Source organism: Neomonachus schauinslandi, chromosome 1, assembly GCF_002201575.2.
Source record: "Neomonachus schauinslandi chromosome 1, ASM220157v2, whole genome shotgun sequence".
NCBI classification, from domain to species: domain Eukaryota; kingdom Metazoa; phylum Chordata; class Mammalia; order Carnivora; family Phocidae; genus Neomonachus; species Neomonachus schauinslandi.
The window spans coordinates 104,273,276-104,286,705 of record NC_058403.1 but is presented as its reverse complement, the minus strand read 5'-3'; the positions used below and the strand labels follow the sequence as shown (position 1 = coordinate 104,286,705).

Here is a 13,430-nt window from a genome sequence, read left to right as displayed (position 1 = left end):
AGTAGGAGTAAAATGATGGATTTGTGAATAAGAGTGAAGGAATGACAATAAAATATCTGGGCCAGAGAAGTGATCTCTACATATGATGAGGCTGATGGGCATTACTGATAAGTAGAATGCTCACCACAAAGACTTTCTTTTATACACGATCTTCCTTGTTTTTATGATTTGGAGATTCGTTAACATAGAAGTCAGGGGACAGGGATGGTAAGGAAGAGTCACCAAGGCAGCCAGAGCCACAAGTGGGACCAAAGAGAACGTTTGTCACTGGTCATCAATCCACCTGGGTTTTGTTACAGAATTTTGCTGGCAGGGAATTAGGACATGCTTTGGTTCCAAAAGGTTGAAAAGTCCACGAAATGGTAGACAGAAGTCTGAGTTTATAATAAACATTCATGCTTCTTCACTTCTCCTAGTTTTTAAATTTGGTCTAAAAAGACAGGAGAGAATTTGTTCAGAACCAAAACTTTTTCTGGAGATAAACTCTGTTTTCCTTGGAGAGCAAGGAAATGCATCCCAAATGCAAAAGCACTGGTGGAACCATTGGTCCTGTGTGTGTTTACTTGTGGGGGGTGGGGGTGGGGGCCGGTGGGTTGGGCTCATGCAGGGGGTTGTTATTTCTCTTCCATTTGTCACTTTTAACTCCAGAGGTAATTTTACAGAAATCTTTGTCAGAGTTCTATAATCCCCTAAATATTAACTTGGCTTTAACTCAACATACCACATTTAAGAGGCTCAGATGATTTCTAGTCTGAACAATTTCTGGTCTTGTTGCCAAAGTAAAGTTTTTAAAAGTACCTCTAGGGATGCTCAGGGGGAGGCTTAATTACCTCCCTCTTGTGTGAGCAGGACTCCCCTTGGAAACAAATTAGCCCTTGGGCAGCTAGCTCACTGCTCTCACTAAGCCTGAAGATGAGACTATGAAGCTGGCAGGGGTAGAGAGACCGGCAGCCTCTCTTCCTGCCTCCTTAAGTCAAAGAAAAATAATGTTAGTTAAAATTTGACGATCTTGGCTTATGATCCCATGTCCAGAATAGGTACTCCCGCAAAGTTAAGTTTGTTAGAAGAGAAGTAGGAGAACATGACGGATCAAATCCACATTGGCGTCCTAAATTCTTAGGATGTTATGTTCCTCCTTCTTCAGCAATTTCTTGGCTCATCGGTCATTATGAGAATGACAGAGGATTCCCCAGCTCCACAGTGCTGTCATCTGTTTGGGGACTGTAATAAGTAAACAGTGCTAGAACAGCCACCCTCAAATACTATGGGAAAGGACAATGATAAGTCTGGGTCTTGGTATTCTTGTCTGCCTCTGACCTGCTTCATGGGCAAGAGCAGGGACCAGTAGATGCCCAGTTATATGGGGACCAGTCATGCCACTGGTACAACTTTGCCTAAAATGAAACGACTCTATGGTTTATTTCATTCACCTAAGATTTTTTTTAAAGGGTTCTCAAAAAGAGATAGTTGTGGGGAAATAAGCTGAACACCGCCTTACAGGGAAAGTTTGTGACTCCAATTTCCTGTTTATTCGTGATGTGGTAAATCTCTTGATAAATCTAAGTCTCATTTTTGTCATATAAAAATGGGATTGATGATAGCGCATCATCAGATTGCTGAAAGCATTGTATAATGGATTTGACAGCTTAGCCCATATGGAATGGGCATGAAAAAGTCAAATGGTTAAATCCTGGGTGGCTGCTGCCCCGTGTGGACACGTGACACCAAAAGAAGACGGCTTGTGTAGGTGATACCAAACCTGGAAGATGAGCTTCTCCTGCTCAGAGCCAGGGGGGCATACAATGCTTTTACCCCTGCAGCATCCTGAAGAGTGTGGACTAAAGGATAGTGACCCTTGCTACTGGGATATAGAAATTGTTTAAAACAACAACAACAAAAACCACTTGGTGCTGTAAGCATAAATCCTGAGCAATTGTAGACAAAGAGAATTCCCTGCAGTTAGAATAAAATTTAAAAGCCCTGATATGAGGAAGTGACTGCTCTACACAGATGCTCAGCCATTTGCTTACTTTTCATTCAGCCAGTGTGAGAGAGAATGGGATATGGAAAAAGGATGCGCGAAAAGGGCAAAGCCCTTGCCCTCAAAGTTCATAGGGCCAGCAGTATCAGTATCACCTTGCAAGTTGTGGAGAGGCAGAAGTTCAAGATCCACAAACAAAGACATACAGAGTATAAGCCCACTGATCATTCATTTGGATGTTGCAGCGAAGTCAAATTGCTATAAAAGTTCTAAACTCTTATTTTCAATCACTGTAATAACCTTGTCACAGGCTAGTAAGAAACAGTTTGCAGACTGATGTTGGTTCATGAGCTATGTTTTCAGTAGCTCTGGCATAATGGACATGCTAAGTGAAAGCACCTACTGTAATGTCCACCTGGAACAGAGTTAGTACTTACTGAGGGCTTTCTATGCATGAGCCACTCACCGTTCAAATTTGCTACATGTATTACTTCTTGCATAATCCAGTGGGGCAAGTCCTATTACTGTCTCCATTTACAGATGGAGAAGCTTAGGCACAGAGAAGTTCAGTAACTTACTGAAGGTCAACAAGTAAACCCAGCATGAAGTATCTGCCTCCAGAGCACACCCGCATCACATCGCTTTCCCACTGCCTCTCTTTAGGTGTTTGGTTCAGGTTGCATCTGAATCTACCCCAGGAGTAAGTAATACATATAATGGCATTGGTGGTAATGCAGTAACCGACAAGAGTCATTGTACCCTCATATCTCTGAGTAACATCCTATGGGAACAGACACAAGAACAGAGTTGACATATAATCATTGAACAACTTTCACAGGGATCCGAAAAATGAATTTTGGCATCCCCTTTAACCAAAACTGAAAAGGTGTTCAAAACTCAGAAAATGTCATGTGAATAGCAAACTCCAAATTCAATTATTGTTCATCCCAAAAAGGAACCGGGGAGTGTTACCTCTCCTGCAAGAGGCTATAGAGGGTCAAGTCCCTCTTACCTCTTCTTCTACAAGTGCACTTTTTCCTTTTCTCCAGGCTAAAGCTTTGGTGTTTCCTGCCTTGTTTGAAATAGGAAGCCAAGCCATAGGAGCTTGATGAAAAGTCCTTTTCTTTTTTGGTGTGTCTTGTGTTTTTAAACACTTCTGTGTTACAGGCCAGGAGCCTGGATCCCCTGGCTAAGCTGCAATTGCAGGGCTCACACCCCTTGGCAGGGCTGCCCCGCCTCCCATCTCCACCCCTCCTTGTCCACACTCACAGAGCCAGCCCCTCCGGGCCCGCACATTCCCTGGGCTTGCTTCATTGTCTCCAAAGCTGACAATGATGTCTCCCACCTACATCTCTTGCTGATAAACGAATTCCTGAAATACCTTTACAGACCTTCACATCACCATAAATGCTGCTTTAAGGAAGGACAAGTGGTGGAGTAAATGAACAACACATGGAGCATAAATGGTACCACATGTCAGACTTAATCTCCTCAGTAAGAAGAGGGGCAAAAAAAGAACCCAAAGCCCTTCCTTCCCTATGTGTGGAGTAACAACAGCCACAGCTACTGTCACAAATAGCTGTTACAATTCACTTTTTATACAATGACCAGCATAGAACTCTCTAGATTGAAAAGATATACTTTTTTTTTTTTTTTATTAAAACTCTGGTTACCTTGGTGGGGCGAAATTACATTCAGCTTTTCCTAAGCAGGGGGCAATGTTGACCAGAATATCACATGTTTTTAATTATGATCCCAAACCTCCCCATATTCCCTGAGCCAACAGTTGCTCTCAAAGAATCAATTTCTCTTTGTATAAACATGTCTTGCCTAAAAAAGTGGCAACTCGTATAAGCATTTTTAAGACTCTATTTTCCTTCCATAGAGCACAGGCTGTGAATATTAGCTCTCTCAAGTTTGCGGGGGAGACTAAAGGGGCCCACAGAAAGATAGCTAACACTTCAGGGCAGGACTGTGGGTGCAGAGGAGTGGAATGGCAGTATGAACTGTAGTAGCTCAGAGGAGAGAAGGTCAGAGTGGGTAGGGTTGGGTAGGGAACACCTCTTGGGAAAGTGGTATCAAAATGGAGTCTTAGAGAAGGGAAGCCTTCAAAGGGAAAAGAGGGAGGAAGAGGGTGTTCTGGAAGATAATGATAAAGGTTAGGGAGGTATCACTTTGGGGAGGAATAGGCAAAAGTCACCCTTGACGTTCCTTTAAAATTCTTTTGAATTATCCATGAAGTACTGTGAGCACTGTAAATCTCATCCACACTGACATTTGAGATCTACTGGACTAGACCAAAGGAAGAAATGACTGGAAATTCTATGAGCCAATGTCTGAGCATTTGCACTATTGCTCCCGCAAGAACTACCATGGACCAACAGGGGAGTAAGGATTGGATAGAGAATGCTCCTTTAGTCTCGCCTGCCCACAAGGTTTACCCCATTACACTTTTACGTGAAGCCTCTGTAGTCCTAATACATACTGAAAGACTTTTTTGTGAGGATTAAACAGTATAACATAGTCGAAAGCCCTTAGCACAAAATCTATCAGGTGGTAGGAGCTAGTTAAAGGCATGGTCAGACCTACAGATAACAGCCTGTTTTGCAAAGTTGTAAAGAACTTGGCCCCCTGCTCTCTGCAATTTCTGTTGTGGACCCAATAAAAAGCCGTCACTCTCAGCCTCTTGGGCAATGCCTTCAGGGATTGTGTAGTACATCAGGGGTAGGTTCTGATGTGATCCCCAGGATATCAAGATGGGAACTCAGGAACACAGGTGGCAAAAGGTCTCACAGTTTGAAAAGAGTCTTTGCAGGCCATGTTGCTTGGCTACACATTAGGGCTACGCGCCCACTCAAATCCCTGGTTTCCTCTGTAATCCATTTCTTTGATGTTTATTGCATGAAATTTAGGATAAACCAAAACTCTGGGGCCACTCCAAGGAGGATAGATTTCCTGGAGTCATTCCTTATGAACATCATCTCCTTATTCTGTTTTCCTTTAATTCTCCCTGACACAATGTTGTTTTATTGCCTTCCCTCCATGGTGTCATCTCTTTCCATTTATACCAAAATCAGATTTATACCTACCCATTTTGTTTTGACCGTAATTTACCTTTCATTCCCCCTCCCCCTCCCCCCAGACTTGATTCTTAAAAACAAAGAATAAACACAAAATCTCACCACTACTGCCACCATTACCACCAAAACAACAAAAGAACATACCACCCACTTAACCAAGCCAGAGGTCTGGGAAAGCTTTAACCACTTGCTTTGTGTTAAAACTTTTCTTATAAGCAACTCCGTGCCCTGCCGCACCCCCGCCCCCGCGCCCCCCAGTGACTTGATGGCTTTGGCTAGGGTTTGAAAGTTGGATCAGAGGGAATTGTAAACCCTCTCTCTCTCTCTCACACACACACATACATATACACCACCCAGGCCTGGGATTTGGGGCTGTGTGCAGGTGCCCTTCCTCCTTGTCTTCTGGTTTCCCTAGGCCTCCTGGTTTCCCCTGACCCCCTCAACTGCTGTTTCTTTTCACAATTTCCATCTCTTGAAGTTTCCATCCCCAACTGGGGCCCTGAGATTAACCACCTACTAAGACCACCTGTGACAAACTGTCCCCAAATTGTTGGTGCCTGATTAGAGCAGTCTCCCTGGAACCACATGCATTGGGCAAAGGTGTCTTCTAGTCGAATGACTATTTGAATGCTCAGCCAGCACACAGTTGCCAGGAGCTCACCCTCTCCTTCCCCAGATTCCCCTGGTTGGCATAAGGTTCAATGGTTAGATGGTTACAACTTTGCAAAACAGGCTGTTATCTGTAGGTCTGACCATGCTGGCTGTTCAGAAGGCTACTTAGGGCTCCCACAATTCTGAAAGGTATAGATCTTTTCCCTTATCCTGTCACTTCCTTTTTAATCCACAATTGCTGTTACCTCTTTTTGCTTCTCCAGAATTAGTTTCAAAATCTAAATGCTTTTCTTGACTGTCCTGTTGTTTAGCTCCTGTTGGTTTATTGTTTAGATATAAACGTTCTTTCTAAAACACAGGAACAAGAAAAGTGCAAGTGTGTACCTGGTGCATCTAATAAAACTCACCCAATTAATTCAGAATGGCTTGGCACAAAGAAGGCTCCTGTCTGCTTCAGTTTTCATTTTCTCTAGGATGCTAATTGTTTTTCTTCTGATAATCTTGTATTTTTGGCCTGAAGTCTAAAATCTGGCCTGCTGGGCTATGTGTCAGATTTGTAAATTAGATGACATCTGTTTTGAATTTTATCATCTTTAATTTTCTTTCCAACTCTCTTCACTTATTCATTTCCCCTTTAATTATAAGGATCACACTTTGCTGGGTGATTTAGACAAAAGTGTAGACCTTTCTTCTTTGGGGGACACAGATTAAAATTACTGAAGCTAAGTGGTCACAATGAAGGCTATTTAGGAAAAAGATGTTGGGAGAGAAGCCTTAGCAACCATCCCAGAGAGGATGAGCAGCTAATACAAAAGGCTGGCTGTCCACACCAGTGTTTTGAGGTTCCCACTGAATAATTACAATCGACTAGAAAGAGATTGACAGTGAATGCTGAACACTGGTAAAGTGAGTATTTTGAATTGAGAAAGGTTGAGGTAGTGGAGATGGTGGTGGTGGTACGTGAGGTGAGTGGTGGCATTTTTATTTCTTTACATTTAATTTCTCTCTGTGTGTTTTTTTTCCCCCAGAAAAATTGAAGGAGGAAAACTTAAATGCATTCTCATACCTACAGATTCACACTTTAATAGTAAAATCTTTTTTTCCTCCTATGTATATATCTCCTAAATTCTTCTTTTCATGGGGAAATTGTTTATTGCTAACCGGGTTGGGCCTACTTATTAAGGATCAATTTTCTTGTTAGAATGCCCAAGGTAACACCCTTGTGTAACATGTTTTTCCTTTATGTAAATATTTTTCACATATATACTCTTGCAGATGCCAACTGGCATCTTGCAACTTTGCATTTGTAGAGGCAATAGAGAGTGTGTAGAACATTGGCCAGAACATGTGCCTAAGCTTTCACATCTGATGCACATGTCGCTCATCACTGGAAGAAGAACTAAGCAGGCTGGCTCTGCACAGAATACAAAATGGCTCCCCCAAACACCTGCTGTAGAGGCTCGAAATCAAATTTCTAAAACCACATCATCATGAAAATTGGCCAAAAGTGACTTTGTGCTTGCATACAAATGACAAATCACCCCTTCATGGTGCTGGCCTTGGATTTCTTGGATACGCTGTGTTTAGGCTGTTGCTAGGCAGGTCATGGGTCTGTAAAAATACTATTTTTGAATAGAATATGTATGTAGGGGTAGTTCTCACTGTAAGAGATTTATCTCTCAGGAGACATTTAGCAATGTCTGGATAAATTTTTGGTAGCCATAACTGAGGGGGAGGATTGCTACCAGCATCTACTGGGTAGAGTCCAGATGCTGGCAAATATTCTATAAGGCACAGGACAGGCCCATAACCAAGGATTAACAGGCCTAATTTTCAATAGTACCAAAATTAGAAACCCTGGTTTGTAGGCATTTATATATTGAGCCAGCCAACAACAGATCAAAACTATGGTGTTGAGAGCAAAAGCGCACTTGCAAGCAGTCTTCTTTGGATGAATAGCTTTTGTTGACTTTGATGACCCTATTAGCCAAATAATATTCTCTGTATAGTGGACTGAGAGATCCTGCCATTTGGCCCTCCTGCTCCTCTTTTCATGGTTATTAGCATCATCTTCCATGAGTAGGCAGTCATTCCAACTATGTATTTTTGGGTTTTATCCACAATCCTCCCCTTTTCCTCACCCTGCCTCCCGTTGGTAATCAGTTCCTCATAATTCTGTGCTCTCCTAATTATAATGATATTCCCTGACTTCTTAGTCTAAATACTACTGGTTTAGTTCAGGCCTCCCTCACAGTTGAAAGAGCCCGAAAAAAAAAAAAAGAGCCTGTTTATTAAGTTTCCAAAACTACTATCCTGGTCACTCTCTTGCCATCCTGCTGCTCCAGCCAAATCCATTCAGTGTTCCACATCTTTAGCTGCTTCCTCATTTACCTGGTCCTTCAGTGAAGAAACATTTATCAAGTGCCTATCTGCTAATTACTCTGTTAGGAGCTGTGATCATTCCCTGGTTTAAAATATTTCTAAGCCTCCATATTGCTTAAGGGATGAACCCCTCACTTCCTGACACAGCACGTAAAAGCCTCTGATAATCTGCCTCTGACCTAACATTTCAGTTTACTCTTCCACCCTGCCCTGATGTACTTGCTCCAACCACAATGAACCAATCCCTTTTCCTTAGTTTGGGTCACACACTCTAAAGCCCCTATAACTTTGCACATGCTATTCTCTGTATTTGAAGTCTCCTTTCTACCCTTATCTGAAAAACTCTCATTCATTCTGTGCAACTTAATCTAGTACCTAGAGAAATGCCCGGCCATGAAGCTACTCAATAAATAGGGGGTGAACTTAAATTTCAATTTCTCTGTAAAACATTCTATAATTTCCTGGCTGTTAGTTAATACATCTCTCATGCTCCACAGCTCATTGTATGCACTTCTACCCAAATCCCTTCACATACCTGTGAATCCCTTGAGGGCAGGGATGGTGTCTTATGTCTCTTGGAACCTCCAGACTCTGTGCCAAACTGGACATAAAGTGGACCCTGATGATTCAAGGCTCACTATTTTGTCAAGGTGGCTTCTTACGTTTTTGGAATCCTTGATTCACACTGGAAATGGTAGGCATCATTTGATATCCCAAAAACTCACAAAATTTGACAGTGGTCTCAAATGGGCCCTGACCCTTCTCTAGAACTGAATACACTCCAGTGCATAGTGTGAAGATAAGGTTTGAGTCCCTCCTCTATCACCTAGTCACTATTTAACCTTGGGAAGACATTTAACTCACCTCTCACCTCAAAAATAGAAGTATTTCTTCTTTTGTAAAATAGGACTAAAGATACCTGCTTTTCTTACCTTGTGGGTGATCATGAGGATCAAATGAGACTACATTTTGGAAACTGTTTTTTAACTTCTAAGGGTTATAAAACTTTCCAAGTCCTTCCCTATTCAAAATATAGCAAAATAAAATACATCCCTTCCCTTAATCTTACATGATCTTTATTTTTTTCCACAATTTTTTTCACAAACTTTGGCCAGTTTGATGCATTGTATCCACTCTCTCCCTTCAAACCCAAGCATTCTGTTTTCTTTCCACCCATACCACTGGTGGCTCATTCACCACAATTTTCAATACTTATGGCTAATACCCATGGACACTCTCCTGTCCTTCTCTCACTGGACTTGACTTCAGCCTGCCTCTCCCTGAGACATTCTCTTCATTGGAATCAGAGTGAGTTTCCTGAAACATGGATTCTGATAATATCCTGCCATGTATAAAACCCCAGAATGATTCTTCATAGCCTACAGAGTAAAATTCAAACTCCTTAGGAAGGTGTCAAGCCCACCATCATGCTGTCCCTGCTGACCCCTTCATTGGCATTACCTAATGTTGCTCTCCTTCTAACACACACCCTACCCATACAAAATGACTTCTGTTTCTAGAAAGTGTTGTGCTCTTTCACATGCTCCCTAAAAGACAGCCTGGTGCAATCTGGTCACCTTTTAGGACTTGGTTCAAAATATCATCTCTTCTGGGAAGCCTTCCCTGATCTAAGCTTCCTATTTCTCTTCATACCTTGCAGAAGTAGATATACCTATCTGCTTCTATATCTATACCTATCTGTGTGTCCCCAGACTCCTTGGCCACATCTTGATTAAGCATGACCTTCCCATTATTCTCCAGTTACCCACTTAAATATTTATTTCCTCTACTAGACAATGAGCTCTTTGGGTACAGGAATATGTTTTATCTCTCTCTATATGTCTAGCTTCTAGAAGAATTCCTGGGAAGAGTAAGCAATTGCTAAATGCTTCTTGACCGAGTGATATAAGCATTATTTGTACTCATTGTTATTCCTTTGCTACATTTTGTGCACTTTTTAGAAATTTTTTTGTTACACTCTGGTTTTCACAGATTTAGAAAAAATTCTGGCAAATGCCATTATTTGTTCAAAAGTTGCTCTGCATTGAGACAGTGGGTTTGGTTTTCTTTGGGAAGTTGAGTGCCTACTGTCTGTGCTACACCTCCATGGGTTTATGACATATCCCTGAGGTACACAGGAACTCCTGCTCACCTGCTGCTTCTGGCCTTGGCAGTTTCCAGTTGTTGGGTAAGGAGCTTGGCAATGGTGGTGAAGCTGTTGCTCATGCGGAAAATATCTCTGCTCTGAGGGCCCAGGATGGAGGAGAAAGCGTCAGTGATGCTCTTAATCTCCAGCAGGAGAATATGATGAAATGAATGTTCCATGTTGGCCAACTGACTCACCAGGAATGGCAGGCAGCTCCTGGCTCTCTCCTGCCAAGAACAATGAAGGACAGTGTGCACTGTTGGTGGGAACACAAACTGGTGTATCCATAATGGAAAACAGTATGGAGGTTCCTCAAGAAATGAAAAAATATAACTACCATATGGCCAGCAATCCCACTTCTAGATATTTATCCAAAGGAAACAAAATCATTATCCCAAAGGGATTTCTGTACTCCCGTGTTCATAGTAGAATTATTCATAATAGCCAGGACATGGAAACCACCAATGTGTCCATAAAAGGATCAATGGACAAAGAAAATGTGGTTTATATACACAATGGAATACTATTCATCCATAATCATGTCATTAAAAAAGAAGGAAATCCTGCCATTTGCAACAACTTGGATGAACCTGGAGGGCATTATGCTAAGTAAAATAAGCCACACAGAAAAAGACAAATACCGTGTGGTATCATCTATATGTGGAAACAAACAAACAAACAAAAAGTTAAAGTTGAACTCATAGAAACAGGGACTGAAGGGACTGGGGTGGGTGGGAGAAATAGGGAAAAGTTGTTCAAAGGGTGCAAGCTTACTTTTAGCTATAAGTTGAAAAAGGTCATGTATAACATGGTGACTATAGCTGATAACACTGTATTGTATAATTGAAATTTGCTAAGAGAGTAGAACCTAAATGTTCTCATTTACCATCCCCCCCCACCCCAAAAGGTAAATATGTATGGTGATAGATGCATCAATTAACTCAATGTGGGGGAATCATCTCATAATGAATATGTATATCAAATCATCACATTGCACTTTTTAAATATCTTACAATTGTACCAGTCAATTATACATCAATTAAGGCTGGAGGGGAACAAAAGAACAATGAAAAACAAAAATCTGTATTTTAAAAGAAAAACAAAGTCCCCTGATCAGCAGATGACATTTCTATGGGGAGCTGAGAGAGCTACCTAAAGCTAAATAATGTCTCATTCACAGTGCCTCTGAATTGGCTTCTTTGAGATTTTAACTTTTTTCCTGATTTTCAGGACAAACTTTTTTTTTTTTTTAAAGATTTTATTTATTTATTTGAGACAGAGAGAATGAGAGACAGAGAGCATGAGAGGGAGGAGGGTCAGAGGGAGAAGCAGACTCCCTGCCGAGCAGGGAGCCCGATGCGGGACTCGATCCCGGGACTCCAGGATCATGACCTGAGCCGAAGGCAGTCGCTTAACCAACTGAGCCACCCAGGCGCCCTGGGACAAACTTTTTTAAAATTAAAACTTTCCCCTCTTTATTCCTTTCTTAGAAATACATCAGTAGTCTCATTTGCCTATCTTGTCAGATCAAAACCTCTTAAATACCATTGAAGATCTCACCCCACACATCTACTCTTCCCAGCTTTGTGTCTTCAGGCCAGTCTCCATGTCTATGACTCAATAACTCTGCCGGCAAGGGGGAGGTTGGTCAGTGGCACCCTTAATCCATCCTTCTGTCAGACGGTGCCATGGTGTGCAAGGTTTACCTCCTCTCCACAGGGTATTCTCACTCATTTGTTCATTTTAAACATCTTTCAACATATTATGGATTCTATGTGCCTGGTCAAGTGAGCAGATCATATTATCTACCTTTAATCAAGTTAATGTTCACAAATGAGTTAAACTGGTTCCTTCAGAGAAACGGAAGATGAAAGACAATATGATTAATGCAGGCATGAGTGAGTAACAAGCAAACGTCTTAGCCGATAGGTCTATCTATCTCTTCATGAACCATAAGGCACCATGATTAATCCAACATGACTGGAAGTTAGCCAAAAAATTCAAAATTATCAAAGCACAGATGAACCGTAGATTTGTACCCAATATAAATGATGATATACAATTCATAGAGATAATTTTAAATATGGTTTATTTCATCTTTAATTCCCCCTTTAAAATCCTATTTTTTAAATGTATTAAAAAACTGTCATTACGTTAATGTAGTAGAATATACATATAATTTTAAATAAATATATGCCGGAAGTTGATGTTCAAAATCCTTTTGACTGATAGGTGTATAGATCTAAATTACTTTTCTATCTAGATATTCCCTTCTACCTTTTATTCTAGCACTTGAAGCCTTAATTTCTTTCTAGACGTAACTCCTACCCTATCTCCTCCATGAAGCCATTCTTAGTGACCTTTTCTGTCTGAATTTTCACTGTGTTATAGACTTAAAAAATCTCATTAGTACTTTGCATTTGATTATTTGTATATTCATGCTTTAATTTAATCACCAGGTAGGTATTGCATGCCTAAAATATGCTTGTGCTAGATTCTAGATGACAAAGGTGAATAAGAGGTAGACTCTGCCTTGGAGGGACTTGCAATTCCCTCTTCCATTTATAATTCACTAATGGTTATATATACCAGTCAGGTCTCCTAAAGGGGCTATTTCTCAACATCAATCATCAGCCTGGCACAGAATTGAGCCTGTAGCGTCTACACACAGTGTATAAGTCTTGATTCACTCATTTAAGCAAAACTTATATGCCAAAATATGACTTTACAAATAAAATATGTATTTGCAAAGGAATTTTGTGCTTTACAAGAAATACTTATTACAGAACAGATTTAAGTAGTGAAGTTCCCTAGTCTTTAATACTTAATTAGGTTTTCGAAGATTTCATGTACAATTGCACTGGAACATATCTCTTGGGGATGTGTAGTACAGCTGCCAATCAATCCCTTAATAATTATTTCTTAAGAACCACTAAGTCACAGTGCTCCGTCTGGGTATATGGGAAGAGGCTCACACTTCATGAGCAGGACATCTAATGAAGAGACATTTATTCATTAAAGGAAAAGAATATTAGATGACTAAAAAGTAGAGACCATTGGAACAATTTCCTGACAGCCCATTTTATACTTTGGCTCATATAATTGCCAGGTTGCAGAATGACAGTTAAATGCTCTTGAGTCTAATAGGTTATTTTGCAAAACATAGATATTTTCATTCATGCAAGGTCTCCATATGTGAATTCACAGTATGCAATGTATCACAGGGACA

General features: G+C 40.9%; 1 protein-coding gene across 2 annotated transcripts in view; it reads right to left on the bottom strand.

Moving 5' to 3' along the window:
- The window catches only part of VEPH1 (ventricular zone expressed PH domain containing 1), a 217,762-nt gene that overhangs the window by 110,645 nt on the left and 93,687 nt on the right, over positions 1-13,430 (bottom strand). For both annotated transcript variants that reach the window (XM_021702584.1, XM_021702585.1), the window contains exon 6: positions 10,208-10,428. In XM_021702584.1, the coding sequence (XP_021558259.1) occupies positions 10,208-10,428 (221 nt within the window). The remainder of the gene's footprint in view (positions 1-10,207; positions 10,429-13,430) is intronic.